This window comes from Molothrus aeneus, chromosome 1, assembly GCF_037042795.1.
Source record: "Molothrus aeneus isolate 106 chromosome 1, BPBGC_Maene_1.0, whole genome shotgun sequence".
NCBI classification, from domain to species: domain Eukaryota; kingdom Metazoa; phylum Chordata; class Aves; order Passeriformes; family Icteridae; genus Molothrus; species Molothrus aeneus.
Window position 1 is genome coordinate 41,197,619 of NC_089646.1, and position 26,115 is coordinate 41,223,733.

The 26,115-nt window shown below is 38.5% G+C and overlaps 1 protein-coding gene across 1 annotated transcript in view; it reads left to right on the forward strand.

The window, feature by feature from the left end:
- Positions 1-25,594, forward strand: part of RBMS3 (RNA binding motif single stranded interacting protein 3) — a 439,534-nt gene extending 413,940 nt beyond the window's left edge. The window contains exons 12-14 of the mRNA XM_066571247.1: positions 18,913-18,993; positions 21,518-21,645; positions 25,473-25,594. Coding sequence (XP_066427344.1) covers positions 18,913-18,993; positions 21,518-21,645; positions 25,473-25,479 — 216 coding nt within the window. The 3' untranslated portion in view covers positions 25,480-25,594. The remainder of the gene's footprint in view (positions 1-18,912; positions 18,994-21,517; positions 21,646-25,472) is intronic.
- The last annotated feature ends 521 nt before the right edge of the window (positions 25,595-26,115 follow it).

The following is a 26,115-nucleotide window of genomic DNA, read 5'->3' on the forward strand; positions in this document are numbered from 1 at the left end:
TTTGCAATGTCTGAGGTTTACAGTCAAAGAGTAAACATATGTTGCAACTGACCATTCACAGTATTGTCTTACTAAAAATCATTTGGAACCAAGAGGTAAGATTGATTAATTTCAACATGTTTTGTGTGATTAGTAAGTATACTGAACTCTTTAGATTATTTTTTTTTCTTTCCAATAAGATGGGTACATTTTGTTAAGCAAAATGTTTCTGCTCTGAGCAGCAACCTTTGAATTACATTTCCCATGTTCTTTCATAAGGGAAATTTTTTAATTCAAGAGGTATTGGGACTTCACAGAAACACTAGATTGCAAGTGTTGCAGTGTTTTGGAAGATGACCTGTTGCCATGTTACTGAAAACACATACAATGGAGTTGAAAGTGAATTTAATCTGAAAGATGTTCAGTATTTTACATATTTTAATCACAATGGAAGAGATGATAACATAACTTGTGTATTGGACAAAGTCCTGGACCTGCAGCTGCTCACAAAAATAATATTCCATTGAATTTCATTGCCTTTTCCTATATCATATCCCACTGAATTTCAGCTCACAATGCATTTCACAGTTAATCCACATAGCTTATCAGATGATTGGCAAACTGGTACCCCAAAGGTTTAAACTTCCTGTAAGACAAATTACCAGTGGTTTTGAGGTATCTTTCTTGTTTTCTTCTGGAAATAGCAGCCTGTTCAGGGTTCACTCATTTGTGAAGCAAGGTTAAATGAAGGAGCTAAAGGTACAGGCTTCATACATTGTGCAAGACACTGGTATCCTGTTTATACAATGATTTCAGCCTGAAGTTCTCAGAAAAGGATAAACTTTGTTCAAATTATTTACAAATCTATAGGGACCTGCTGATGGCAATAACCTCTGTGCCTTCTGCTGGTATTTTATTATCTGTGAATTATGGGTGTTTCTGAGTCAGAGCTCGGAGGCTGTAGAATCTTCTTGCTTCTGAAAGACTCAATTTGGGAGGAGATTTCTGCTATACCTAATATTTACTATGAAACATCTCAGTCAGCACTTTTCATTGAGCTGTAGCAAGGGGTTTGAGAGCAACTGTGTTGAGTGAATTTGGGAGTTTGCTGAATTGAATTGTTTTTCTAGCAAGGTGATGAACTGTTGAACTCAGCAGATTTCTACTGTGTGGCAGAGGTGAGCACCACCTCATCGGGATGGGTCCAGGGAGCGCTCGTATCCAAAGGCACCTCCTTTTCTGGTTCCGTGAAGGACTGCTCTATCCTTCATGACACTTTATGACTTTTGAGTGTGATATAATCACCTGTATGCTTCTAATTTTGCCTTTTTACTATTATTAGTTTACCTTTTCAATATTAGTAGTTGTAATACAGCAACAGAAAATTTAAGACTTTAGTATCTAAGTGTCCAAATTATTGCGCATTTGCCAGCCTCAGCTCCCAGTTTTCCTTTGCTATGTTTCCCTTGGGGGTTTCTCTTAAATCAATATAATATTTATATGACACAAACTGATTTCACTGATGCAAGAGCTTCATGCTGTTTGTATTCTCTGGCTTTTTAACCACAGCTGTGTGTAGTGTTTGCAGAATAGACCAAAGGTGCTATGATTTCCAAAGTGATTTTTTTTTTCAACCCCTCAGGCACCTGACTGCTCCCTTCCTCCTCTTTAATGTAATTTTGCTCTGCTGTCAGCCTTTTCCACCTGAAACATCTGTATTTGACTGAAAAATGAGTTGTATTTGTTCTTTTTTCAATTACTATTTTTGAAGGTGCAAACCAGTGACAAAAATACAATAACAAGGGGAAGTGTCAATTGGGCTATGATGGTATTCCCACAGATAACCTTGCCTAGTTTATCCACAGAATCAAAATTGGTGCTCAAAATTTTAGTGTTCAAACATAACTTTTTAACAAAAGCTATTTTGCTGACTTTCTTTTAACATACAAATGCTCCTAACTAGCTTTAGTACAATTGATTTCCTCTGAAGACAATGGACTTATCTCAGAATCTTTAGTTTTCTTGAAATAAATGGCTGTTCCAACAAAATGGCCATAATTTGATTGATTGGTATTATTTTCCTATACACATTCTATAAGATTATTGTATTACATGAAGTTTATCCATAACTAAAAAATGCAAGTAGCAACAATTTCAGATTTCCTTGATGTCTTAGGGGACATAAGGAAATAGTAGCGAAAAATTCCACTCAGTGTGTGGCCATTGGTTGAAGAAGTAGGTTTCCTTATTTTATTTGCACCTGAACAGTACTGAGAGCAGAAGACCACTGACCTTGCTGAAATCTTTATCCTTTGTTTAAAACTGAGTGTAACAGAGTTGGAAATCCGAAAATGATTGATGGAAAAATTTACAGTAATTAATCTGCAACAGAAGGCAAAGAAAATAATACATTTCAAGGCTTATAAATCCACTTTTGTCTTTCATTAGTTTTCATACAAATGTCATGAGCAGTGTTATTTTTTTTTTTTGCGTTTCAAAACAGAAAAATATGGCTTAAGCACCATGGCATCATCTTGAGCTTATTTTTAATATTAGGATTTTTACTTTACTGCATACACTATTGGATATGTGTTCCAAGGACTCTTAATTATATGATTGCAATTACAAGTTTGGCATAGAAGTGTAAAGTATTAATGTCTCTTGTCTGTAATTGTTATACAGAGATCTTTGCAGGCAGAGTTGATCCTATTGTAAGCTAAGAAATTTCAGTACTTACTGATAGTTTGAAGCACTTATTTTTTAGGCAGTTCAGTTAGTTCAGTTTATGAAGCTATGGCATTTCTATGGAAGTATTTTAACTCCCTCTGCACACATCCTGCAGATTTATGCAAACATTTCTTCTTTTTCTTTATTTTTTCCCTAAGGTACAAATTATACAGGAGGGAATCTGTAGCATTTGCTTTTCCCCCCAAACACAACAGGACTCTAGTCTTTTCAGAGACATCCTGAGGCAGAGAACAATTGACAAATAGCAACAGCAGCACCTATAAAGCATTTTATATCGTCAAGGTGTTTTAAAAAATATTAAGTAAACTTATAGCATCACTTGAATAAATAACCATTTATTTAAGAACTTATTAATGCAAGTTCTTCAATTCCCTTTGAGGTAAATTACGTCTGTACAGTGTAGCTTTTCTTAGAGTATGGGCAGCAGCTCCTGTTCTAAACCCAGGGATGCTCAGCTGTACATTTGAGGCAAAGCCCAGAGTCCCAGTGTGATGGACTGCCATAAGCTGTTCTGGTCAAGGCAGCTGAACTAATTGGCCCATTCTTCTCAGTAAGAAAAGAGAAGATTTTACCAGTTGAAGTTACATTTGGCTTTACTGCGTAGCAGTGAATCTTAATTGCTTCTTGCTGAATAGTGTGTAACAATCTGTCCTCTATATTAATAATAATGAAAAAAGTATTTTAAAACAGTATTTTGCACTTAACTCAGTGTTCTAAATTCCCATACCAAATTATATCATGAATGTCAAATTTTGGCATTTGTATTTCCCTGAGTTCACTAGCAGTATGGACAGCTGTGTCTTGGTCGTTGTATTTAATATTTTTAATCTTGCTCTGTTTTCATCTTCATGCTCCATGTAGTGTTTCTCATGATCTTCACAACAAACAAAAAGAGTTCCAGTCCTGAGGCAAGGATGACAGTTAAGCAGATGCTGTTTCAGTTCACAATTACCATTCCTTCCAGGCTGTTAGGGGATATTACAGCTGGGCAGGCTGGCAAACCATCCCCCGCACACACCCTCCCATTTTAAGATTAAATTCGTTGTCCCTGACTTCAGCCACTAAGTGTGAGGAATCTGCAAATGCCCTTATTCAGCTTCAGCAATAGCCAGTTTTATGCTTTCTAAGTGTTAACTCTGCTAATTTGTATTTCAGCAGTGTGGCCTGTGAGTTCAGTGTAACACTTGTATGTCAGCAGCGATCCTTCTTTGTAAGGTGAATCATGCAAAGTCCTGTGGCTTTAAAGTGCTGATATAAATTTATTTGACAGAAAAATGGCCACTTTGTCATCTCTGTCATATTCTTGGACAAGGAAATCTGTGGTGCAGTTAGGACTTTGTGCAAATATTTGCACAGCACTTAATCTTTTTTTTTTTTCCCATATATTGTGTATAAAAGGAAAGGAGAAAGGGAACATTATGCTGATCAGTGAGTGCCAGTACAGAATGAAGATGTCTGAGCTTTCCAGTCAGTCCATGTGCCAGAGCCAGAAGTGCATCAAAGAACCAGAATGGATAACCTAGCCTAGAAATAGATACTCTGCAAGATCCTCCTGAGAAGAACAATTTCCTGACTAGGCTGGCATTTAGAAGAGGCCAGAATTGCTTGCCTGTACAGGCTGGGGTGCATTTGTTCAGCATTTGTTCCTTTTCGCATGATTGGAGCAGAGGGATCAGAAGAGCTCACTGAGGACTCCTGTTAGGGCCTGTGTGGAATATTTTAAATATATGCCTTTAAGGAAAGCTGAAGATGATTGAATTTCAGTTTGATAGCTGTAGATGGGCTTTCTCAGCTGTGGTTCTTATTTTTTTTCTGGCACTGTATGTTTCATCCATGCCTTGTCACCAATAATATTTAAGAGAAATACATCTCTCACCTTTGCCTCCTGATCTCATGATGAAGGAAGGGGTTGAAAATGTTCTTTTAAAGCACATGGAGGGGAAAGTGTTACAGCCTTTCTTTCTATTCCCAAGTGGCAGTATCTGAAGCATTCCCAAGTATCTGTAAAGAATCAGTGGTATCCTATAGAGGAAAGCTAAACCTGCCCTAAGACAGATTTGGGAGAGTACAGGACACTCTCTCCTGCTGACCTTATCAGTTATTATAGTTTTGCTGTCATTGACAGAAATGTTCCATTAATCTGGAATTCCATTTGAGAGGATGGAGTATGGTAGATTTTTTGGTCAGTTTTAATGTTCCAGAGTGATTTATTATGTGAAATTAATATATTATTTACAGTATATCTACACCTCTGACTGTGCATTGTGACACAGTCAAGGAATCTTGTTCTCTCTTAGAACACCCATCTCCAAGCTCTATTCATTTTATTTGCCATCTGGAGCATCTATCTTGTACCATTTTCAAGCTGTTACTATGCAGCCACTGAAAAAAGGATGAAAAACTGTCTCTAAACTTTGTATTTCATTCAGATATAAATTTGAAAAATTCTATGACAACAGGATTAAACATGTAGGAATTGCATATTGAAACATCTTAGAGGATATTCCAGACCATCCTTCTGTAAATGGAGCAGTGCATCTCTTGGTACATTTTTTTGTTTCCTCTCCTTTATGACAAGTAGCTCATCAGTCTATAGCATTTCCTTTCTCTCTCTCTTGAAATGGTTTTTAAATGTGCACTGCTGCAAAACCTTCCTTAGAGCCAGTCATGACTGGGAATTTTTTGTTTTCCCCTCTGCCCAGCCTTATCTTTCTTTATCTTGAATTTGCCTTTGGGGCCAGACTTACCCATGTTTCTGAGCTGGATGCAAAGTTTCTCAATCCCTCACTCCCAGGTCTGCTCCCACCCCAGGGAAGCACAACCTCGCAGTGCTGGTGAGTGACACCGTAATACATTGCCTGGATGAGAGCTGACAGTGCTCTGAGAAATATGACAGTACCTCTGCCCTTGATCAGGCTTCCCATTTGAAAGTTTTCATTTTGGTAATTACATCCTTCCCAGATAGTAGCCCTAGTCATTGATCATACTAATATCATTATAACTGATTCCTGTAAGTCACCTTTTAAAGACACTTTCTATGGTTTCTTTTCCCCCTATATCTTCTTTCTCTGCAGTCACAGGATAAGACTTTTTCTGTCTACCCTTCATCTGATTGATTGGAAATGCCAAATACTTCCTTTAGGTATGGCCTGCTGATATACACATCACATTTCTCCCCTTGGGATCTTAATCAGAACAAGTAATGGCCTTTAGCTTTTCTCATTAGCAAAATGGAAAAGCACCATACCCAATCCATTAGAAATACAGCACTGTAATATGAATTTATAGGAAAATGGCTGCATGCCAGCAGACAGGGAGTGAGTTTACCTTAAAGGATTTTCAGGGGGAAAAAAAAAAAAAGAAAAGAAAGAAAAAGTCACCCTTTCTGTCTGGCTTGCAAACAGTTTGAGCCATTACTTATCATGCCTGTCTGTCAGGCATTTTGCTGTTGCTACTTAAGTGCTGTTTGGACATCTCTGTCATAGAAAGGGCATTCATAAGGAGGAAATATGGGTGTTTGAACATGTATTTATATTTTCCCCAATCTTGATTCCCTTCCTGGATTATTCTCCTCATAATCTCTATCAGAATTAGAGAGAGAGGAGGAAATTATGAAGATTTTGTTATTTTGCTTTGCTTCTATTTTTTCACAGAATATGCTAACTGAAAAAATGTATCAAGAGCAACCATTTCAGCATACTCGTCTATCAAGCTGAGAGTGCTGCTACACTTTTTTTAGCCCTGTCTAAAACTATTTACAATCAGTACAGTGAGAGCAAGGACAAGATTGATTAAGAGATTTTTTTTCTCCAATGATGGGAATTGCTTTATACTTGGTCAGGTCTTTATTAGCCATAGAAATTATTAAAATTCATACATCAGCACTGAAAACTTTCAGTGCTTGTATTTTCTAGAACTGTAAGAAAGTGTTAAAGCACAAATCCATACCAAATGATAATTGTATATAATTTGAATGCATATGAGGTGATTCTGTCTCCTTTGGAAAGCTAGCAGTGAAAGAACCCAAAGAACAGGCTTGGAATGTTGCTATTCTGCCAGCACTAAGACACATCTGTTTTACTGGCCCCTTCAAGCATTGCTCATGTTATTCCTGGTAAAATAACTACTAAGCATACCCATAAAGCTCTATTTAATAGTGTCCTATGAAAAATGAGTACTTGCACTTTTTTATTTTTCAAACAAACCTCATGTTTGCTATGTGTTAAGTTGCTCACCTGTACAAAGCGAGAGTTAAAGCTGAAGCATCAGGCTTGTGATCTTGGCTACTTCACTTATGGTTCATCAGCTGTGTTGATCACTCTTCCCCAACAAATCAGTATCTAATAAGTTAAGAAAATACTATAGGGAAATAGTATGAAAGACCTTCAGGAGTCAAATACGGGAGGTATTCTAAAGGAACCTCTCTCTAGGAGACAAATTAGTGATTAGATGATAAGACAGGAAGGCTTATGGCAAGGAGGGATGGCTATTTTTTGAGGTATTGGGATTTTTATTTTTTTTTTCCTTCTTGCATTTTCTGTTTTGCTCTGCTGGTTTTCATTGTTTTGTTTCATCTGTTTCATTGTTTGTTTCAATTTTTAAAAAAAATTTTGGTATCTTCTTTACCTCTTCCCCTTATCTTTTGGATGAAACAATGACAAATTAGGAGAGATTCTGTGTAATTTTTATTATGCAAGTTTAGGAGTTCAACATTGTTAGCAGATCATTACATGGTAGATAAGCTGATGACATAACAGTATAGTTCAGTCCACTCTACTAAAAGTCAAGGTTTCTCCTTTACTTTTATAGTCCTATTGCTGATATGATCCAATGTGTCTCAGAGGTCCTCCCACAGCTGATCGTTTACATACCAAGGGGCAGACTGTAACATTCTTACACAGTCACACTTTATCAGTAGGGCATTGACTTTAATTTTAAGGTGATCCTTCTTCCACAAGAATTTCAAGAGTGTGTGGAAAGTGGAAAAGGAAGATTTCCCCAGAAATGCTCACTATTACCATCTTCCATAGCCCTGCCATGTAAGCAAAGCTAGTGATCATGTAAATACATTTCAAGATTTTGACATAACAGTTTTTATGCCAATGAGAAGCAATATTTTGTACGGCATCACTTTAAAATACTTTACTTTAGGTGCACTGAAGTTGGCATCAGCCATTAAATGTTAGTATTCTCTAGTATCCCCACCCTATCCAAATACAAATATGGCTTATCCTTTTGCTGAAGTTGCAGATAGATGAAGAGTTGGCCAAGCAACACTCATGGTTTCCAGTTTGTGGGAAATCAATCTTATGAAATTTGGTTTCATTCTGATTCATCTTTTAAAAACTCAGAACAAACCAGAAAGATTCTCCCTTGAGCCAGAAATTCCAAGCAGAATTTAATTTTCAGAAACAATGCCTCATGTTGTTCCCAATACAAAATCTAGTCTGCAAGACCTTGGCAGCTGCCAACTGGCTTAAATGTCCATCTTGGTTTCTGTCAGTTTTCAGGCAGCAGCTGCAAAACACTCCCAGGATTTCATGTTCCAGAGCAGCCTCAGCATGTCCAATGCTTTGGGCAGGCTTCCAGACCTCCTATTGGGTCAGCTTACAGGTCTGCTTACTGAGGGCCAGATCAGTCTGGCAGCCAAGTCAGAAAACCCCAGGAATGTTACTTTGGTGAGGCAACTTGGTGGGATTGTCCTGGGAAAAAAAGCAGGGTACTGGCTTGAAGACTGAAGAGGTAGTGCCAGTTTCCAGATGTGTAGGAAGAGGTAAGGACATCCCAGAGCTTCACATGAGGGCTGAGATGAAGCAGGGCTCTTGAGTCTTGTTAACTCCCTACTCAACCATATCATCTCTGTGTTGGGCTGCCTGGAAGGCCTGAGTGCATGATTTGGGGGATGTTTATCCACACATGCCCATGAGCAGGCTGATTTTCCTTGTATCCTTAGGCATAGGGCCCAGCATTTCCCAGAATGAATGTGTCTCCCCCTGCCTAAGCCTGGACTGTGGATGCATGTTCACCATCCATTCAGGAAGGACAGCTTGCAAGGCATCCCTAATGCCATTGCTTGCTTCCAGGGTAAGCCCCAGAAGGTGATGTCTGCAAGGTGTTTCAGGCTCACTGAACTGACAACTTCTCCTCCATCTCTGCATGCAGGGTACTGGTGAACAGCAGTGTTTTTTATGAAGTATTGAAATGTCCCTGCCCTGCCCTTCCCTGCCCTCCCTTCCCACAGTGATATCATTCATGATACTTAGCCAAATATTTTGGATTCTAAGGATCTTTTAGAGATAAAGGACTGAAGAATATCATGCTTTAGCTGCTCTTAACAATGTCCAGGTGTACACTGGTGGTGTAATTCTGTTATCTTATTATCTTTCCTCTCCCTGGCATGACTACCTTTTCATGGAGGAGATGTTGAAATTCTTCTGTTTCTAGGAAAACTGGAAATACTAACATTCATGTGCCCTTTTTTCTGTTTTTACTGTTCTTTTTGGTTTGGTTTAGCTTCCAACTAATTGTCTTGGCTTTCATCTGCTTCATTCTTAGACAGCTGGCCCATGAGCTGTCCACTTTTATCCCTGGTCTGAAAGAGCAGTGGAAAGTGCATGTGATGATTGATGAGCAACTGTTATTTAAAGAGTCTAAGCAGTGCTCCTTTTGTTTTAACCATACAGCACGTTTGCACACAGCAGTCTGCTTCTCTTTAGACTCTTAACATTCACAGAGATATTTAGAAGAGCATTTAGAAGACATGTTTACCTCTAGAAAACAATTATTTGTTCATATAAATGGATGTGCTATTAATAATAGCTCAGTGTGCTTATATGTTGAGAGATTTACTGACACTTTTTTTTTTTTTTTACTTATGTTGAAAATATGAAAATGTACAGATCAGTTTGCCTTCACCTTACTAGCAGCCATTCATCAGGGACTAATTGGCAGAATTGCAGTTAAATGGAAATGTCTAAGAATTTTCAACTAAAGGGGTGCATAGGGAATTTTTAAGTATCAGAAGCCACAGTTATAATTCTGCTGCATCACCCCTTTATTCTCCAGTATATAAGATCTGAAAGAAGAATATAAATGTGTGAATCTCACACAGAATCTCAGTGATTGCCACCCCTGGTTGACCAAAACTAATGCAGTATGATTATGATACAGTCACTATACCCTGATTTTATATAGGGTGCTGCAGACAGGACTGTAATAAATCAGGCACTAACCTGTGCTCAGAAACTTGCCCCAGAGAGCTCATAATGTGCATTCATAGAACAGGAACACAGAGGGTATTAAAAAAAAAAAAAAAGCCTTGCTTGTAGAGAAATATGTACGAACTGAAGAATTAAGAAAATACAACAAATTGCCAGAGTCTTTGTTTTAAGCACAGAAGTCTTCCTCTCTTGCAAATGTATCCATCAGACATATGGCATTATTCAAATGATGAAAAAAAGCATTTTTCACATCTTGGGGCTGTTCATATATGCAGTCATACATGGGGGATCAGTTTACATTTCTGTTCAGTCTCCATGGGTTCCCACCTACTATGTCACAAGGAAGAGTGAAACTATCATGGGCCTTGGTACACTGACATGGACTGCAAGGATCTTTGGCACCCTCAGGTCAAGTGCCTAAAGGAAGTTTCCAATTAATGAAAGATGCAATCAGAATGGGAATTTATTTTCATATCCTGATGAGTTTTCCTCTGTTTTCACCCTTTTCACACATTGATGAGATATCTGGAAGTGGTTTGAGACTTTTACTGAGTTCATTTTTAGTGCGAGCCTTTAGACTAAAAAGTGGTTAAAGTGAATGAGCCAGTTTTTTTATTTGTTTATACTGTTTACATTCACTACAGTTTTTACAAAGTGTATGCTAGTGAGAGCTGGTGCACAGCTGTATGTGGGTATCTGACTGTTCTCATATTTATTTACTTGAAATAGTCTTTATCTGATTAGTCCTGATCACTGTACTTTAGTAGCAGGACTGAATTTCAGACAGAAGACCTGTTAGCTATGGGGGGGGGTTAGCTCATCTGCACTTTTTCCTCTATACCTTTGTATTACTCTGATTTCCACAGATAGGGATATGTGAAGGATGTTTAGAACTCCTGAAGAGAAAAGGAGATTAGTTTGCAAATATAGTTCTTGAAGTTATTATTCTCTCTACCTTCATTTAACATGCTCAGAGAATTAGGTAACATCTCATTAGGAAGGTTGAAAGGGAATTGATAGCCAGCATTCCTAAATACATTTGTATTACTGAGCAGCAGGGAAGGAATGTTAAATTCGGTGAAGATTTCTATTCTCTATCTGAACAATGAGTGCAGTGGCCCAGCAATGGGATTCTGTTGAATGACAGAGCTGCTCTTGATAGGACTATGGTAATTGTGTGGTAAAATGGAATTATATTATTATATTTTAGGCCTGGCTGATAATTATTAGCAAAATAATTGTAATATATGCAAAAACTTCGTATCATTTACTCTCCCATTCTTTAATTGGGAGAAAGTGAAATTAATAACAGCCATTGAATAAGTACAGGATTGAGCTGGAAAATGAGAATGCTTCTGGGTAGCAAAAGATATTTTAAGTTTAAAGTGAAAATTGTGGCAGCTGGATATTGTATTTCATTGAACTGCCACTGGCACTGATGAACTAGATGGTCCTTTTCTCTTCCTGAGTTCCCGTATCTCCATGCCAGACTATGGGATAAGAGGACACAGCAAGACAATGTTCTTTTCTATCAGAGAACAGGGTATTTTCAAATGAGAAGGTGGAACCAGAGAGAAAAAAGCAGTGGTTTTATTCCATATTTCATTAAAGTTATAACCACCTGACAATGGTCAAAGAGAGATGCAGTTTTTGTTCTTTGCAGGGAAAGAGATTTGAAAGTGGAAGGGCACATTTCCTTCATGGGGTTAAAAAAAATTTAAAAAAAAAAAGATAAAAATAAATTCAGCCAACAGACTCATTTCCTTCAGTTTTCCAGCAATGCAAATGTTTTCACATAATTCTGTTAGTGATGCAGTGTCTAGACTTCTCAGATGGTTTAAAAGATTAAAAAAAAAAAAAAGAAAATGAAAAAAAAAAAAGGCAGAAACAAACCTGGCATTAATTCTGGGAATCCTGAAAAGCTAAGTCATTATCACTGTACTATAGCTCATGTGGTGATAGGAAACCACAAATAGTCATTGAAGACCAGATTCTGGAAACCTTGCTTATTTCAGATACATGATTTAGCATTTGCTCACGTTAGACATCCTGTTTAATCTCCCTTTAGCAGGCTGTGGTGGTTGGTGTAAGGGTTTACCAGCATAGTCTGGTACAGGGCTTCTGCATTTTGGCTCTCACCGTGAGTGAAAAGGCTCCCTGTCTTCTCAGAAACATGAAGACTGATGATAGAAGGAAAGCGACCTTTGATTCTTGCAACAGATACACATTGACATAAAACAAAGCAAAACACCAGAAAAAAGCATTTGCACATAGAATGTATAAAAGGCTTCTTAAACATTTTTTCCTCAGTCATTGCTGTTTGTCCTTGGCAAGTCAATTGATTCTGAGTGTTGTTTGAGGTCTCCAGATTGACTGCAGCATATCTGTTACTATCTCATTTTGTTAGTTCTTTTTTGTTTTCTTTATACCAGGAAACTTATTCAACATTGATCAGATTATCAACTGTTGTCAGTCTCTAAAATCCCACAGTACTCATCATGACCAAGAGAGTTAATGTATCTGCAGCAGCCTCTGTCTAATCACAGCTGTGTTATTTTATAGGCAACTAGGCCTATAAATAGAACTCAACTTTAGGGTGGCTTCTTATACATTCTGTTAATGATGGCCTTCAGAATTTAAACAGAATGTGCAGCCAAACTCTTCCGGTGTTGTAAATGAAATATAGTTTGGTCTTGCAAGAGGCACTCTTTCAGGCAGTGTCTCAGCTCAAATTCACTAACTAATGGCTGGTGTAAGGGGTGTTTGCTATGTACCTCAGCTGTTAGGCAGATGCCTGACTCTGCATTAACCTGGGCCTGAGAAAAGCAGGCTAAGAGCTTATTAGGGCAGATGAATAAATGGACATTACCTGTGCCACAGCCTCAATGTAAGCTCCTGCAAATTCCCTGCAGGTGACTCAGCTCCACCTCTGATGGGTAAATCCTATTATCCTACTGCAGCATGCTCCCTCACTCTGTTGGGTACAGGCAGCTGCCTTCCTCCTGTTTTTTTATTTCCCAGTGCCCATCACCTTTATGGGTTTGGTGTTTGCTGCAGGCTTAACACGATCCTTGCTGGAGCCAGGCTGGGACACCCTGCTGTTTGCAGATCTGGAAGAAGTGATGTTGCTCTCTGAATTAAACATGATCCTTCTTGAGGGATCTCATTTTGTCCCCTCAACCCTCCTCCTCATTTGTTACCTCCTGGCATTTAACTCTTTGTATTCACAGAGGGCAGGTTCTGAAAGAACAGAGGTGTAAGTGTACATCAACACTCTTGTTTTCTAGCTACATATTTTTCCACACATTTGTTTCAAAATGGTAAAAAACAAAAACCCCATCGGAAAAGACACGAGTAGAATTCTTAATGTAGCATATAGACTAAATTGGTACCTGATCAGTGCAGTCTGAATTAAACAGTTGGGCATCATAAAGCATGAATCATATTATAATACTGCACGTCTTCAGTGCTGAGAACATTCATTCTCTGTTCTGTATGAAGAAAACAATAGTTTACAAGCAAATTAGGAGCCTGTTGCCACCAGCAATGTAGTCAATTTCTGTAGTAGAAATTACTGGCTTTTAAAGGATCAGACTGCTGAGAAAAGCTCCCTTATAACCTCCAGATCCATCATCTCTGCCTGTAGAGTCACTAATTCATTTTACTGTCAGAAATGAGCAGCTTCTACTTTTAGACCCACAAAGCCTGTACAGCTGTGGAAGAATGAACAGTGGTTTCCTCTGCCTTGCACATACCTTGTTGAATGACTGATCACATCACAGCACAAGAATCTTTAATCCTGATGGAAACACATGACAAAGAAAGGATGCATTTGGGTTTTTCAGATTCTCTCCTTTCAGTGCTCATAATATTGATATTTAGTGGATGGAGCTGGGTGCTGCTGAGCTGAGCATGTGAGTCATGCTGACTCTTTCACACATATGTGTGGATAAAGAACTGTACTGAGTGTGGTTCACAGAGAAAATAAATGTCAGTGGTGGCCTTCTGACATAGATGTCTTCTGTGTTTGCCATCTGCCAACTTCCAAGTTACACGATGTTCATGAGGTAGATGGGAAGCCATGTGCAGAATATGTATATTTACAGGAGCTGTAATCCAAATTGAGCTGCATTACAACAGAGTCCCTCAGCTCAAGGATGTCCTTAGACTAGAATTTTCATCCTGGGTATTCTTAAACTGAGTACATATAAAATATTTAACTTTTCTTTAAATCTCATAATAATTTCTGAATACCTTTTCCACCTCCTAGCCTGGACACTATTCACTTTAACAGATTCAGAGCACATTTTTTAATAGAATAGGTAGGCAAAGGGTCTGGGGGACCCAGGAAGAGACACAGATTCCAGTGGGCTCATTGTGTGCTGAATATGGAAGCTGCTAAACAGCAGTGTTCAGGAAGCATTTTGCTAAACAACCAACCATGAATATTCATGACAAGGAATTCAACTCTTGCATTATCCAAACCCATTGTTGTAAGTATCAACACTGACATTGTGCCTTAGCACTGTGTAATCTTTATTTTTCCTGTGAGATCAGAGAATTAGGATTATGTCGTTCACAAAGGAAAGAAATACATGTAAACTTGCTTGAGCTAGTGTCAGTTATAAAAAAAATTAATGTCTCCTTTTTCATTACATTGTTAGTAAACAAACTAAGCTAAAGCAGCTTCCCAGCACTACTTCCCATAGTAGAAACTGATCCAGCAGGGCAGACACCTCCAAGTCCCTCAGCTGGGACTCCGTTGTGCTGCATGTGAGGGGACTTCAGATACTACCAATTATGTGTCTCTGAGAACAAAGTAGTAGTTGTCCTTTATAGGTTGGTAAAGATTTTTGCAGAACCTCAGTGAACCCTTCAGTGAGACTGTGGAGACAGAGAATCAGTTCCAACCCCCCGTCATGGTTTGACACTGGCACAATGTCAGTGCCCCCATGAGAATACCCTCTCCCTGGTTTCTGCTGTGAGATGTGACCGGGAATAAGCAAAGCAGGCTCCTACTTAGAAAAAAAATAATTTATTAACTAAACTACAAGGGAAAGGGAAAAAAAGGAAACACACAAGGAAAATGAAAACTTCACAAATACATCTCCTCCTCCTCCCCACCAAATTCTCAATACAATACATCCCCCAAATCATCGACTCTCAGTCCAGCACCACCCTTCAGAATACTCAATCCTCAGTTCATCAAGAGGAGAAGGAGTCCTTCTTGTGCTAATGGTGACCTCTTCCTTTCATGTCCAGTGCTCTCACCACTGAACACGGACCAGAGCTGCTTCTAGGGTCGACTTTAAAGGATGCTTCATCCCACTCCAAAAAGGCACAGTCTCAACTTTGGGACACCTGTCCCCCCCATATTTTTCACCCCCTGGGGCCAAGGGGTACCCACCTCGAACCCTCTTGGTCCTGAGGCATTGCCTCCCCCTAGAATGCAGTCCCTGTATCACAAGGAACATGGCTCTGTCCGTGGCTATACAAAAAGAGTCCAGCAAAAGACACTCCATCATCTCTTCCACCTGAGTTCTTCTCTATCTCTCTCGTGGCCCATTTCCTCTTATCTCATCTCTATATCTCTTCTCATTCAGCTCCAGGAGGATTAGCATTTGTAAGGTTTCCATCATCCAAGAAAAGGGTTAAAAATCTGAGGCTCTGTCTGTCCAGAACTCCCACAGCTGCCCAGCTGGGCACCTTCTCGCACCCCCCCTTCTCCTTCTCGGCCGGCCACTATTAAATTTCAAGGTGGCACAAGCACAGGCACAGGCTCTCTCTCTGTCTCTCCTGGAGGGAGGCAGTGGCTGCCCGATGCCTCTCAGTGCTCCTCCTCCACCCTTCCATCCTGCAGGGGCCTTCCCCTCCCTTCTGTCCAGGCCTGGCCTACCTCACCCGGCCGCATGGCTGCCCCTGCCCCGCCCAGCCCGCAGCCGGGCAGGGCAGCTCTGAACCTTTCCCTGACAGGAACCCAAGAGAGCCTCCCAGGGCAGAGCCCTGCTTTAACCCCGTGTTCTCAGAGGCGGAGCCAATGTCCCAATGGCCACATTAGGTGCCAATATTAAAATCTGAGCACCCATTGGCCTGACCACAGCATCCCAGAAAACATATTTCCTGTCAAACCACCGCACCCCCATAACATGTTCAATTGCTGACCCAATAACTCTTGCCCAAAATGGTGAGTGTATCTTTATATTTGTAAAGAGGAAGGCATTAAATATGTTTGGACATTCCACTAAAGGGCACCATGTGTGTACCTGTGATACAGACCACTGCTGCTGTGTGATCCAGGGCCATTTATAAAGCAGTAGTATTCTGTAGCACTGAACCTTGGCTAAATTTTCCTGTGACCAAAATCTTTGCCACAAGTACTTTGACTTCATTCGTGCCATTGGTGGAACTAATTTGGCTAACAACATTTTTCTTTTTAATTATAGAACTCTAAAGGATTTTTCAGAAAAGCTGATCCACTATTAGTACTAGATATTTAGACATGCAGAGTGTTATATGCAGGGGAGAAGTCACTTTCCTACAGTTCTCCAGGGAGTCTGGCAAGTAACTCGATAGCTTTGGTCTCCAGTGCTTTAAATCATTGCTGTTTGGCTGAATTCAGTTAAAACTTCTGCAAAAAAAATTAAACCAGGAGGTGTGAGTATCTGAAAAGACCAGGGCAGGCAGGCTTTGGCCAGGGCCACCAGTGACACTCAAGTTAACAGTACAGTTTTCCCTAGAGATTGTCTGGCAGTGAAAGAAGCAACATGAAGGAGGCTGGAAAGGAAGATCAGGATCTGCCCCAAGAGATAAAAAGTAATAGAGTAAGAAACTGCACAACTACAGAGAGCAGTGCTTTTAGAGTCAGCAAAGACATCAGTCATTCCCAGACAGTTTCCATTGTTGTGATACAGAACACAGTGCCAAAGGATTTTGCAAAAATTGAGTGATCTGAATTAAAAGGCAGTTGAATAGTTTATTGTTTGTATATTGTCACATGGGTTTGTGTGTAAGGTAGGGAATGGCTGACACCTGCATCTTATAAGAGTCTGAATGTTGTTCTTCTGCCAGGTTCAAGGAAGAAAACAGAGGAAGTTCAAATTGAATGATACCACTTTATTATTTAAATTAACATTTTCAAATAAAGTTTCTATATATTTGTACAAGTGAAGTTAGACTGCATGGATGTTAGAACCCTTGCAGGTTTTTGCAGAACTCTAAGAATGTGTGCTTTAGGTTAATGTTAAATATTGACAAATTTAGAACAATGCTATACAACAGATGTCTTCCCAACATGTGAGGGCATGTTACAAGGCAGAATGAATGGAGCAGAAGGAGCTCTGCAAAACCCCACTGTAGCATTCTCATTAGCGCTTAATCTGTGAGGCAGGAGAACAGCCCAACTGCACTGAGTACAATAGGGAGAGTTGGCCTAATGCTTTTGGGGAGTTAACCTTCATAAAAAACACTGTTGAATTCAATTCTCTTCCTGAAGAACAAGGAAAAAGAGCTGCAGAAAAGCATGGCCTGATACAGGCACACAGACACTGAGGGCACTCCTGTCTCTTTGCTCAAGTTCAGGAAAACACTGTAAATTTGGGGAAAAATACTGTAAGGGTTCTCAACACCATATGCTGCTCATATTGCAAGTATGCCTTCTATGTCACATATGATCCTCACTTAGTTTTTTAATAGAAAACAATTTCACTTAAATACTTTTTATTTTCTTCTACTTGAAAGAATATTTCAGAATTTAGCTGTGAGATTCTTACATATGCTGTTGTCATTCCCTTAGGCGTTTCTCCAGCATTGCTGCAGTCTTCACCCCACTTTGCCATTTCACAATGCATGTTTGTGACAGGCATATCAAACCATCCAGTTAGTTTAAAATTGAGGTGGGAGAGTGCTTTAAATGTAAATTTTACTATAAACAGCGGAATAAAATCTTGCAAGCACTTCCTAGCTCTGCCAGGAAGCAAAGCTATATTTAACTCATTTTAAAATTCATCAAATGCATTGTGGGCTGATTCAGATCTTTGGTGTGTCTTTGAAGATAACATGTAGTGGAAGTGTCATACAGTCAGTTGGGGGATTGGGCACATTCTGAGATTCTTGTCAGTGAAGACATGTAGTAAGGACTGGATTGTAGAAAGAAAAGTACATATAGATCTAAGGACATAATATCAATACTTTATTTGAAAATTTGAACAATGACTGCTGCATTCAGTTCAAGAGGTTTTTGAGAAGTGCTGTATATAAAGAAATCAGTACCATAGCAATGACAAAATTCACAGGCGTACATGAATTTTAAAAAAGATTGTCTTGTAGTACTTGGGAGAGACCATCCTTCAGAGAAGCTAATACAAATTGTTGCTATAATAATTTGCACAAGTTTCAAAATGCATAGGAAAGATCCCTGGATAGTAAGAATCAGCCATAAGAATTTAGCTAAGGTACCTGTGTACAAAAGGAGAAACTCCAGATGGATCTTGCTCTTGCTTTATTTCTCCTGTCTTGGATTGCGCCTATCTGCAGCTTTGTATCCCTGTAAACCCAACTTCTGCTGTTGATGGGGTAAATATAGATGGAATAAACCTCTCAAATTTCATGCATCATGTTTTATACGTGTCATTAGATAAGATATATCTATATATATACTGCTATCATGTCTCCACTGATTTTTTTGTAAATGCAAATAGGAGTCTCTCAATTTTAGAGAACAATCTGCTTTTGTCAGTGAGATGTTTACTATTGCCTGTATTCAGATATGACCTGAGTTTGAAGTTCAAGATTACAATTTTTTATAGCTGGGTAAGTTGTACCTAAAGTCCTTACTTAAAAGAAATAATATGCTACAGTCTTATTAAAAGCTCTCAATGGGAAATTGAAAGAATGTCATTCTTCTAACATGGTTTTATGCATCTTAATTGTGGTTTTCTACTGTTCATTTGCTTTTGATTTGTTCTAGTATATGACTGCTGCTGCACCTATGCAAGGGACATACATTCCCCAGTACACTCCTGTGCCTCCAACAGCTGTCCCTATTGAAGTAAGTTTATCTCCATCCATTAAAGTAGAGTGAAGGGGGAACAGAACTCTTACTTATTATGTCTTTGTGCACCTGTTGTTTGAAAGGGGCCTAAAGGTTCTTTATGGAGTGGTGGCTGGAAGCTTCCAGCTTATTAAATGAGGACTGCACTTCTCTTTCTCTTTTTGTTTTCTTTCTTTCCTTTTCCTTCTTTTTTCTAACCCCTCTTTTTTATTTTTTAAATTATTTGCAAGGGTTCTTGTTTTGCATTTGTTTTGTTGTACAGCAGGACACGGAATAAAAACATCAGTGATTATGACTATTTTTTCCCCATGTACTTGGGAGGGAGATGGGAAGAGACAGGAAAACAAACCCAGCAGGCAGACCACGAAACCAAAAGAGATTTCAAGAAGAGAAGATTGCAAGAGGGTTTGATGCGGTCCTTAGCAAGCATAGGTAATTGCTGAAACATTTAGCCACCAGAAAAGTGATTGAGCAATGGAAACCTTCCTCTTGTATATACAGACATGGAGGATGCTGCACTGACTGAGTGCTTTTCATCCTTGAGGAAGGATTCGCTCCCTCCCTCCTTGGGGCTGAGTCATGCTGATGACAGTCTAATGAGTAAGTATTTACTCAACCCTGTAGACCACAAGCTGCTGGGAGAGCGTCAGCTTGGCCTCCACTTCTGTGAAGCTTCATAAGGGCAGCTGAGCACAGCGAGAGGAGGGAGCCTTGGCATCCTCTTCCCTGTGTGTTTCTCTTTGGCACTACCCTCTTTCATTAACAACTTCTGCCCTGCTCTGGGGTAAGGCAAGGAGTGCCAGGGTCTCTGTACTTCTGTCTTCATCTGTGTGAACTTTGGATTTTGTGCTATTACTACTCTGTGCTTTGAGGATGTGAGTTAGTGGTACTGCTGGCGTGGCTTCGCCAGCCATCAAGTGGGCTTATCCTGTTTTCTCCTGGTTCTTTGCAATTATTCCCAGATAAGGTCCCACAGGAAAGGCTACTGCTGTTCTGTTGTACTGAGCTGGTTATGTTTCAGTCCTTTTTGCCTCGGTATGATTTTGCCTTAAACCTCATTTGTTTGCAAATGCACTGTGAGTGCCTCTTTTCAATTGCCATTCTTAAGTCTAAATCAGGCAGATACAAATCTGAATTAAAAGGACATGGTGGGATAGAAAGTGGTTCATATCATGGGGTTGTCTGCACACCATGCTGACCTGTCCAAATGAGAATTAAGGTTAATTTAAATTACTTGTTGAGCCCTCCTCCCTATCACTCGCTAGTACAGTCACGCCTTCTAAAGTAACTCAATGTCATAATTATCTACTATAATAATCAAAATGTTTTCTGAATCTATAGCCTGTTTTGCTCTTATCCAGTGATGATGATTATTGTTAATGTTTATCTGTATTCATGTAGCATCATGAACCAGGACCCTACCATGCTGGATGCTCCACAAGCAGAGACCAAAAAATACAGTCTCTGCCCCAGAGAGCTTACAATCTCAAGATGAGGTGGACAAAAGGAGAAGGATAAAGACAAGGAAGTAGACAGAAAAAGATAATACTGGCAGTCTGCTAAGCAATAGATATAAAGAATTTCTGAAAAATGAAACTGATATTTTAACAGATGCTTTAAAATAAACTACCTGCTGTTTACACGAGGCTCAAATAAAAACAAAGCAAGTGCTTTGTGCTCCCTCTTCTGGCTCTGTTGTGTGCAATAGAGTAATAAAGCATGTTCCCTGAAGATACTTGCTATTCATGAGACCAACACACCAAGCATGAGAGTAGAGGAAAGAAAATGTATCTTGCTTTGAAAGCACACAAAAAACTTAAACCAAGTTCAGACTGTCTAAATAGGATAAGGAATTGTGCATAATCTTACATTCATGAATATAATCTTTTATGTGTTTACTTATCTACTTTTTGCAAATATATAAACAAAACAAAACTTCATTGGAGCTTTGACTTAACAGATTAAAGTCTTTAGTGTAAGGCAAATTTATTTTTGAAGGGAACATGCATAGAGAGTGTATAGAAAAGGACAGCATTCTTCTAAGGTGACTCAAATTCATTTGGATGTGTAGTAAAGTGGAAAGCAGTGGGTCTAGATTCTGCCTTTATTGCATTTTAAATCAAACAAAATAAATGTGAACTCACTGTGAAGTTGGGCTAGGTAAGCAATAATTAGAAGAGGTATGTATACGTTGTGAAAAAGCCAAGTAAAACCCAGAATCCACCAGAATCAGAAGATTTGCCTCTAGCTTTGAATGGGCAGGGAACTGCCCTTGAGGAGGGTGTTTTTTGCTGCAACCTGTGAGAGCAAAGTTCTGCTGGTAGGCTGAGAAATCTTCTTGTTGCTGAATTAGCTTTCTAAAACTGATGGAGTTTGTTGTGTTAGCATGTGGTTCTGCTACCTCAAACTCTCTTGATCTCTAGAGAAATGTGTGAAAGGTGAGCTGGTGCTGAGCTCTTTTACATAATTCACTGCCATGAGCAAAATTAGTAAGTTTTCATGTTCTCATTTGATTCCCTAGGGTGTTGTTGCTGATACTTCTCCACAGACAGTAGCATCTTCATCACAGGAAGCCAGTGGTCAACAGCAACAGATGACAGTGGAAACATCCAGTGAACATGCGCCTGCATATTCTTACCAACAGTCTAAGTAAGTAGGCATAGGCTTTGGAGTCAGAAGGGTTTGCTTCTTGATTATAGCAGGCCAAATTTGACTCCCTCTTTCAGAAATATAAATTTTGAATAGTTTTGTTAAGTTCTGATGAATTCTGGATATATAGCACTGTAATTAGGAAAAGGTTTTGGCTGACGTTCTCAATTTGGCAAAATGTCCTTGAGCTCCTGCCCACAGTGATATGCTCTCTAACTGTCTGCTGCTTTTCTGGACTCAGAAGGATCTCAACAACTGTGTTAACAATCATCATGCTGGGCTAAAGCAGCATCTGGCATCAGAGGTTAAAAAGGGCTTAAATTTTGCAGTGGTGAAAATATTGGCACAGCGCACACTGGCACATGTAAAGCTTTCTTCCTGAAAGTGTAGTTAATGAAGCAGTGTAAATTACCCCAAGTTGGTATTTGTGATTGTGCAAAACTGCCATGCAGATACGGAGTAGGCAGAACCTGGAAATGGAAGAAGAGGGATAAGAAGGAGGTGGGTAGAAGCACTGTTCAGTCTGTCTCCATTCTTCTGCTCCCTTTGTTTACTTCTCACGGAATACCTTGGAAAGTTCAAACTTTATAAACTGACAGCTGTATTTAGAACTTCTAAAGAGTCCCTTCATCTTCAGAATAATCTCTTCAAACACAACTTCTCTTTGCTACAATAAAAATCTTTACAAAGGGAAGGTTTCATATTGACAGGATACTCACTGGGACTGATAAATGTTGGTCAGATTGTAGGAGGAAGCACAAATCCAGTCTTTCATTAATACATGTATATTGAACACCAGCATCACTTTGAAAATAGAATTATACATGTTTTATCTTGGGGAAGAAAGTAGAGAAATAGCCAGACAAGAAATATGATAGATATGTCAGTCAATGCATCATGACTCTGTACTTACAGAGGCATCAGATGCGAGCTGGTAGAGAAAAGATTAGAATTATAACAGTTTGTCAATTGCTTTACTTCATTTTTGACCTCTGGAAGTGAAAGATGCATTTGTTTGTCTACCATGAGTATCAAATGGTTTCAGATTTATGTGGTTTTGACCACAATAAAAGAGAAGACTATTTATATCATGCCTATATCTGTATGTACGTATTGCAAAAACAATCAATCACAAGCTACCCAATTGGAGACACAGACTATGTATGCTTATCCTTTCTAGCTGCCAGTCTCTCTAGCACCTATAAATAAATGATTGCAAAATACTTACAGCATATAAAAGGCAAAGAGAGAAATATGTGTCTCTACCATCCTGTTGGCTTGTTTTAATGAGTATGTTCTGTAGCACTTGGATCTGACGATTTTTGTGTCTCAGTTCCCTTTCTCTTACATCTCAAAGAAAAAGGACTCAGGTCTAGAAGCCCTCATAACGTAGCTGTGAGCTGCAGATTCTGGCATTTTTCCAGCACAGGAGAAAACTACATTGCAATTCTTTATTGAAATGGATGCTGTGTTTCTTGCTCATGTGGTGAATTCCCTGAAAATGAGATCCCTCATCTTTCCTTGTCAGCTACAGCCTTTTTGCAGCGATGAATATACTTGTAATGGCACTGGCATTTATATTCAGAGGACTTTCTTTCTTTTTTAATCAGACAGGCAGATCCACCACAGATTTTTTTTATTGTGCTTATTTCAGTATTTTTTTTAGTCTGAAATTGGCCCTCTATTTATAACTGCCAGTTGCAGGAAGAAATGCAGTGTGGGAAGCTGTAGAAACAAACGAAAATATACACAATCTCTGTCTTTAAAAATTAACTTCTGACGAAATATTCCAGTAACCCTTAATATAAAACCAAGTGAATTTGTTTTATAATTAAAATATTATTTTATTACTCTGCTTTTCAAAGGGCACATTTATTAATAACAAACATCATGCCAGATACAAAATGGTGATTGTCAACGTGAGATATAAGAAAGTAATTAACATGACTGGATAATGATTTTGGCAGATATAGGCAAAGGAACAGGCAGACTATATAAAATTATTTCATGGGAGCTGATCAGTCAGGAGAAAAGTTATAATGGTATATTTCCTTACATTTATTTTCTTTGCAACAATCATGAAATTGCAGGCAACGAAGGAGAGAAAATGTACTAAGAATGAACTGGGTGGTATAAGGACTCTGTACTCTCTTTGTAAGTAAAAATAAACCATGAAACTTGGAATTTAAGTTCCACTTTCTAATCAGCATACGTGTTCTTTTATTTAATATGCTGAATGCTGTACTTGAGGATCCCACCCACAGAGTTCAGAAATGGTAACTTCATGGCAAAAACCTGGCTACATATTGTGTAGATAAAAAAAGCCCTTGATTCTGAGCAGAGGAATCTAATTTATGAGGAAATCACCTTAATTATTTTAGACCCTACTCCCCTTTTTCCTTGTAAATATTTAATTTTGCACATAAAAGCATGAAGACTATGAAGTGGAGATCAGTGGAGATCAATGGATATCCTTGCCCCCAAAAAGTATATTCTCTTACCTCCAAGCAAAACTCTGCTGGACAACATACTCTGATTTTAAATGTGGAAAGGATTATGTTTTTCTGGAGCCTTTTGTAGGCAAACAATGCCAGGTTAGATTAGAAGGCATGTGCTGTGTTGGTGATATTGGACTTTTGCACCTATGGCAGCCACTTGACCCAAAGGGGCAGTAAAATCTCAGGAGATGAGCTTCCAACTTGAGTAGTCCTACAAGAAATTATGCATAGAAAACCTGAAGACAATAGTTAATTGTTGCATTCCACATAAATCTGTTCTTAACTTCCAAAATATTAATTTTCAGGTGTCATGCAATGAAAAAGCCCTTTGGCAAAATTAATATTTAAAATTACAGTTCTGTGTTTACACTCCCAGACAAAAAGTTCTGTGACAAATGTTAGGTCATCAACATTCTTCAAATTTAACTCTTAATTTTAAAATTTATTTTAAACTCAGCAAGGCAAATGCATTAATGTTTGCAAAAGGAAAGGTGCTGGACTTTCTTGTATTGAACTTTGGTCAGGAAAGGATTTTTTCCATGTAAGCTTTAAAGACTCTGGGAAAAGTAACAGCTGACCCTTATAGATAGCCCTAGACACAGAATAGAATTTTTATGTAGTTTTTGGGTCTCTCTTAAAGATCTCATACAGTCTTTTTCAAATAAGCTAGATGTAAGTAACATGAACCATCAAAAACACAAATGAGAGGTATCTTCTGGAGGAAAAAGATTGATAATTTTCCTTATTCTCTCTGCTAAATTAAGAGAGATATTACACTATATGATAAAAAATATATATATTTTTTAATTAGTATTGCTTTGAAGGTTTCTGCTAAGTTAGCCTTAACTGGCTCATTAAGCAGACTGCTCCACAGTGTAATTGCTCTTGCCATCAGAAAATGTGTTCTTTCTAGCAAATTGGTTGTATTCTTTTATTGTAATTTTTATCTTTCATTTTATTATTAATACCCAAAATAAATAGTGGCACTTATTATTATGAAAATATTTACCTTCTTTCTGAATTACCTGTGAAAGATTTACACAGTGTTAAGCCATATATTCATCTCATTTCAGTGTAGTTAGACTACCTATTAATGCCTAGCATTCAAAGAGTAAATTCATCTGCTTAGGATGTGTTAATGTCCCCAAAGTAGGAGTTCCCTATTTTTGCCTGACTATTTTCAGCTTAGTGGTGTTTTCATATTTAAACAGCTGTAAAGTTAGTTTAGCTTGGATAACTTTTAAAGGGAATTGGGTGGAAAAAAAGGAGATGAGGCTATTTCAAAGTTGTTTTGACTTAATGACCACTTTAACTCAATTGTTTTTACAGACAATAAACAGGACTGAAGAATGTCGGTCTGAAATCTTTGCCTTGAATGGAGAAACTTCACTGAACAAGAAGTTGGCTTCCAGTTTGCACAGGCGTCAAATGAATGCTTTTTTTTTTCTACCTTTCCCAACGAAAACAAAACAGTGTTTTTATGTGCTGTGCAAATGGTTCCGTCATGTAGTCTGACAATTTTATTTTTGCTATTTTTTTTTTTCAACTAAAGGAAAAACCCAGAGGAAAAATGCTGGGTTGACATTTCATCTGGACGAACATTTGAATTCAGAATTTACCTGGAGGTGTAGCTAGATTTTTTTTTTTTAAGCAGAAAAACTGATGATGTCAAGAGGGAGCAAGTTGCGATGAAAACCAATTGTCTTCCTCAAAAATTAAGCTACTCTTTTTCTCTCATTTTCTTTTTCTTCTTGTTTTAATCTAGAGTATTTTTTGGTTTTTTGGTTTTTGGTTTTTTTTAAAAGAAACGTTTAGGTAAGGTTTATCTTGAATCTTAATTGCCTTAATTTTAAGGACGTCAAAGGCTCTCAAGGCAAGCTGTCAACGTCTTGTTAGAAAACCCGAGAATGAATTGAAACTGCTCACACCGGTGCTGGTGCAGAAGTTTAATAGACTGAGTTTTTGGGGTGAA